Source organism: Sycon ciliatum, chromosome 7, assembly GCF_964019385.1.
Source record: "Sycon ciliatum chromosome 7, ocSycCili1.1, whole genome shotgun sequence".
NCBI lineage: Eukaryota > Metazoa > Porifera > Calcarea > Leucosolenida > Sycettidae > Sycon > Sycon ciliatum.
In genome coordinates, this window is record NC_088649.1 from 27,499,027 (window position 1) to 27,505,026 (window position 6,000).

The following is a 6,000-nucleotide window of genomic DNA, read 5'->3' on the forward strand; positions in this document are numbered from 1 at the left end:
AGAGACTGCCTTATCGCCTGGACAAGTGAATTGTCCAAGCCATCACTAAAAGACAAAGAAAGGAAGTGAAGGGTGAAGCATGCAAAATTAGAAAGAGAGAGATGGGGATTTTATGAAGGACTTTGACATGAAGATTGATGCAAAAAGGTTAGTATGATGAGCCCTCACGGGGTCGAAACAGCTAGCTGTCCGGAGATGGAGCAAGCACTACTATACACATCCAGCTATCCAGAGTAGTAAGTGCGGGGCAGGTTCTGGCCCACTTTTTGACCTTTGACCTTTGGGCCAAATAAGGCACACTGTGTCGGTCGTGCTGGGTCTGGCCCCGGGACCCCCCCAGAGTTTGACCTTTGACCCCTGCCATGCCATAAATGTCATCATGTTCTTTTCCGTGGCGAACGTGCACTTGTGCACGTTCGGTGCATTCGTACCAGGGAGTAGTAAAATACGTACTACTCCCTGATTCGCACATCGTAGATGTGCATTGCATGCAGTGACATATTGCGCATGCGCGCATACGCACGCGGAGCGTGCGAATACGTACTACTCCCTGATTTGCACATCGTAGATGTGCAGTGACATATTGCGCATGCGCGCATAAGCACGCGGATCGTGCGACCTTCAGTGGCCCTGCGGAAAAGACGCAGTACAACACAAGGTGTACTGTAGTACACGTTTCATTGTAGTGTGATAGCCGACCTCATATACGCTGTACGGGGAGATTTTTCCTCAGTATGTTGTAGGCAGTGCTGGAGGTGACGTGACGATGGCGGAGCCAAGTGCAAAACGATCCAGGCAGCCCAAACAGCCCACCTCGAGTGCCGTGCGAGGTTTTTTGAAAAAGTTTTCTTTGCCAGGTTCAGGCACTGATCCTCTCGTCTTTTTCAGCAGCCATCATGACGAGCTCAGACAGGTTCTCCTCGAGGAGCTTCAGTCTCACCCGTTCAAGGTGGTTTTAGTTTTGAGGGTGGAGATGACACGAGAGTCGGCCACGGGTAGTACGTCTGCCGTCCCGTTTTTTAGAAGTAGACCGGCTCGGATCCTCAGCGAAGGGGATATTGATAGTGCAGTCAAGACGATGGTGGCGAGGATCACTGGTCTTATTGATAAGTGGGTGCAGAACGGATCCAACTGGACCGTTTCTCGAGTGAGACAGCTGGATGTGTCGACAGCAAAGTACACTCCTCTTCGAGGTGAGTTTCTGTTCATCCGGCAGTGTTTGTTCGAAGCCTGTCGAATTTCTTGTGGAAAGTTGTAGATGTATTGTTTTGTACTAGATGTACAGTTTTTCGTGATTGTCGAGAGGGTGTAGTTGTGATGTGGTGTTACTCTGAGCAAAGCTTTCGTTGTATTTTTGTGGTGTACTGTAGGTGGTGCAGCTGATATCCCGCCCAAATTAGAAAAAAAGAAGGCCATCATTAACGTAAAGAACAACGATGACAGGTGTTTGATGTGGGCGTTATTGTCAGCGATGCATCCCATCGACAACAACCCACAGCGTGTATCCAGGTACACCCAGTACGTTGATGAGCTGCGGTTCGATGATGTAATGTTCCCTGCAACGCTCCGTGATGTACCCAAAGTGGAGTTACAGAATGGTCTTGCAATCAATGTGTTTGGCTACGAGTCGAATCTGTACCCACTCTATCTCAGCGAGCGACAGGAGACTCCCATCAACCTGCTTCTACATGACAACCACTTCACATGGATAAAAAACTTCAGTCGTGCATGTGAGAATAAGAACAGGCACGCCACACACTACTGCTTCCGATGCCTCTCCGCACACAAAACAGCAGACTCCCTGCAGCATCACAGCGAGAGATGTCAGGTGATGAAGCCCGTGCCAGTAGTCATGCCCACAGCAAAGGACAGCATCCTCAAATATACAAATTTGAAGCACAGGATGGTGGCTCCATATATCATTTACGCTGATACGGAGGCCATCATTGAGCCGATGGAGGAACAGCATGGCAGCAGCACTGTACGCACAGCACGTCATGTACCATGCAGCATCAGGTATGTTTTGTTGTTGGTGTTGTTTTTGACTAATGTTTGCTGTACTCATACCTGCACAGTGCTTGCTGTTATTCCTTCTTGTCTTGTTCACAAATTAGGTGTTCGTGTTGTAGTATGTGCATTTTGTGTGATTCCATTTTTTCAAAATCACTTATTCTTACTTTCCCTCTTCTTTTATGCTCTTGTAGATATGCTGCCATCCGATCCAACGGTGAAGTCCGTGGTGAGTTTGACGACTGCAGTGAGAATACCATTCACAACTTTTTCGACAGTCTCAAAGAGTTGGAAGGCAGTATCCAGGAGGATTTGGCTGATACCAAGCCAATTCGCATGACAGCAGAACTGGAGCTTGAGTTTCAGAACGCAGTCAACTGCTGGATATGTGACGCAGTACTTGGAGAAGATCGTGTTCGTGATCATGATCATCTCACTGGTAAGTATTATAATTTTTTTGTTTATTCTTGTTCATGTGCTTTGCAGTTGTGTGTAGATATGCGCATGATGTATATAGTGCATTTTCATGTCTTTGTAGCTGTTTGCATATGTGTTTTATCACGGTGTATTGAATTGTATTGTCTGTGGTATCACCTTCACTGTAGATGTTTACTATGTTTGTGTATTCCCCTCTTTCTGAATATCTGCACAGGCGACTACCGTGGTGCTGCACACTACCAGTGTAATATTCAGCTAAGTATCTACCCAGATCGCCAGATCATTCCGGTTGTGTTTCACAACCTGAAAGGGTACGATGCCCACCACCTCATCGCCCACATTGGTATGACCGAGGTTGAAGAGGTGGAGTACGAGGACTCTAACCAGCGTAAGCGGATTAAGAAGGTTGGTGAGATCAGTGTCATCGCCAACAACATGGAGAAATATATTTCATTCAAGTGGCGTCAGTACCGCTTCATTGACTCCATGGCCTTCTTGAACTCCTCTCTGGACTCGTTGGTGAGCAACACCCCGGAAGATGCCTTCAAGCTTACTCGTACATTAGCCCATCATGACCTTCTCCGGCGTAAGGGTGTCTACCCCTACGAGTACATGGACTCCTTTGCTCGGTTTGATGAGACACAGCTGCCACCTAAATCAGCATTTGAGTCTAGTTTGACTGGAGAAGGTATCAGTGATGCCGACTATGCCCATGCTCAGAACGTATGGCAGGTAAGCAGCTTGTGCCTTCTGTATTGACCCTCGGAATTTCCCTGATGCCATGCTTTTTGCATTATTGTGCTCTACTTATGACTTTTGAATGCTGTTGTGATGTGCTCTACTCATTTTTTTGTACTCATTGCTCTCTATCTGTGGATATGTGGATGCTTGTGTGTATGGATGTGTGCATGCGTGTGTGCGTTGCTGTTTTTTGTTTTTGTTTTTTTTTTTTGTTTTGCAGACATTTGAGTGCAGTACAATGGAGGCCTATCATGACCTCTATTTGCAAACAGATGTCTATCTTCTAGCAGATGTCTTTGAGCATTTCCGCAAGACGGCATACAAGACGTATGGGTTGGATCCAGCTCATTACCTTACTCTCCCAGGTATGTTCATCAGTCTTTGTTGTTGTCCAATGTATTCTCTCCTTTAGATGGTGTTCTCTGTTAGTATTCTTGTGCTTTCTTGTCGGTGTATTTTTATACTTTTTGCATGGTGTATTGACTTTCGTGTTTGTGTTCTGGTGTGTTGCATGGTGTTATGTAGGATATGCATGGGATGCTCTACTACGGTTCACCCAGATTGAACTGCAGCTGCTCACGGATGTAGACATGCATCTGTTTGTCGAAGCTGGTCTACGTGGGGGCATCTCAATGGCGTCGCAGCGGTACGGCAAGGCCAACAACCCAACGATGGATCAGTACAATCCTGCCGAGCCCACATCATACCTGCTATACCTTGATGCCAACAACCTGTATGGCTGGGCTATGTGCCAGAGTATGCCGACATCTGAGTTTGCCTGGTGTGACAAGAACCTGTCCGAGATACTGGCACAACCTGTAGATTCGAGCACTGGGTTCATTGTGGAGTGTGATCTTGAGGTACCCTCTTCGCTGCACCACTACTTCAATGATTATCCACTTGCACCGGAAGTGATGAGAGCATTCTCAGATAAGCTATCACCATACCAGAAAGCACTTGTGGAGGAGCTCAAAGTGTCAGCCGTAGATGGAGTCAAGTTGACACCCAGTCTCCTACCCAAGTCCAAGTATGTGTTACACTACCGTACACTGCAGCTGTATTCGCGTCTGGGCATGGTGGTGACCGCTGTTCACAAGGTGTTGGGATTTCAGCAGAGTGCCTGGATGGCTCCCTACATCAATCTGAACACTGCACTTTGCACGAGGGCTACAACCGACTTTGAGAAGAGCTTTTACAAGGTAAATGCAACCGTTGTGTGCAGTCTTGTATGTTGTTGTTGTTGGTTGTTGTTGTTGTTGTTGTTTTTGTTGTTGTTGTTGCATGTATGGTGCAAGTGTGACGTGGAGTATGCTAATTGAAAATATGCTGATGTGAAGGAATGGCATGATATGATTCTCATGTGTCATGTTTGCCTGTTTGTGTGCTGCAGCTGATGAACAACTCAGTCTTTGGCAAGACGATGGAGAACGTTCGTAATCGAACACGCATCGATCTCTTGCGGGAAGAAAGTGAGGAGCAGGTACTGAGGGCAGTGAGCAAGCCTACATATGTGCGGCACGACATTTTCCCGAACGGGCTTGTCGGAATAGAAAAGCAGCACACTGAGATCAAGCTCAACAAGCCGGTCTATGTGGGTATGTCGATACTAGACCTGTCAAAGTTGCACATGTACTCCTTCTACTACGATGTGCTGAAGGAGCAGTACGGTAGCAGAATCCGGCTGTTGTACACCGACACCGACTCTGTTATTGTGCACATAACCACCGGTGATGTTTATGCAGAGATGGATCTGTCTCTGTATGACACCAGCAACTTTCCCACTGACCATCCTCAGTACACTTCTGCCAATAAGAAAGTGGTTGGCAAATTCAAAGATGAGCTTGGTGGGAAATCCATGGTGGAGTTTGTAGGTCTAAGATCGAAGATGTACTCCTACATCGGACAGGAATCGGCCAAACGGGCCAAGGGTGTGCGAAAGGCAGTCCTGGCAAATACCATCACCCACAAGGACTATGTAGATGCACTGCTCAGTCATCGTGTGTCTTCCAGGCCTATGACGGGTCTCCGATCACATTGCCACACAGTGTATGAGGAGGTAACCACCAAGGTGGCATTGTCTCCATTCGACTGCAAGCGGTACATACTGGATGATGGCATGGCCACACTTGCCTATGGTCACAAGGACATTTAATGGGCAGAACCCCACATTGAACATGTTTCATCATTTTCATGCAAAACTTCCCGCCATTCTTCTGTCTAATATTCCTCCTTTCTTGACATGTGGAGCTGGCTCCAACAATATACATTTTTGTTTAATATTTCAGGCTTGTGCCTCAATCATATTGCAGGATATAGTGCATTGTGCGGTATAATAATCTTCATCGCATCATCAAATATTACCCTACAAACTTTGGTTTGCAGTGTGTGCGCAGCATAGTCCATATATCATCAAATTGATCAAGTTCAGTATCTGCGGGCATATATTTCCCCAGCTTGAGAAAATGCTTATATACTTGCGTAAATTTATGCTCACAATGATGACATAAAAATGAGATTAAAGTCCATATGATGGCCAGTATGAATGTAGTTATGATGCTTGTTCTTTCGGCTGGTGAGGTTTGAGTGGATTTCTCTGCCACCACATTGCTGGCTCCGAACAGCACTGGTGCAAGCAGGAGTAGTTGTTGAGTAAGTTTAACTTTATTCAAACGCCCCTTCACTTTCTGATAGGTTCCGCTGTTGCTCGCAGTTGATGGCTCGGCTGATGGGGTGTCATTGCTTGAGGAGTCCATCTTGATCTTACTGTACCGGGAATTTTTCCTCACATCCATTCAACCATTAGTATGAGCA

At 46.5% G+C, this 6,000-nt stretch overlaps 1 protein-coding gene across 1 annotated transcript; it reads left to right on the plus strand.

The window, feature by feature from the left end:
- Positions 1-322: 322 nt before the first annotated feature.
- On the plus strand, positions 323-5,736 carry LOC135821771 (uncharacterized). The gene is made up of 7 exons (XM_065334769.1): positions 323-1,193; positions 1,371-2,016; positions 2,205-2,449; positions 2,663-3,180; positions 3,410-3,554; positions 3,715-4,388; positions 4,580-5,736. The coding sequence occupies exons 1-7, from the start codon at positions 767-769 to the stop codon at positions 5,339-5,341; spliced, it is 3,417 nt and encodes a 1,138-aa protein (XP_065190841.1). The 5' UTR covers positions 323-766; the 3' UTR covers positions 5,342-5,736.
- The last annotated feature ends 264 nt before the right edge of the window (positions 5,737-6,000 follow it).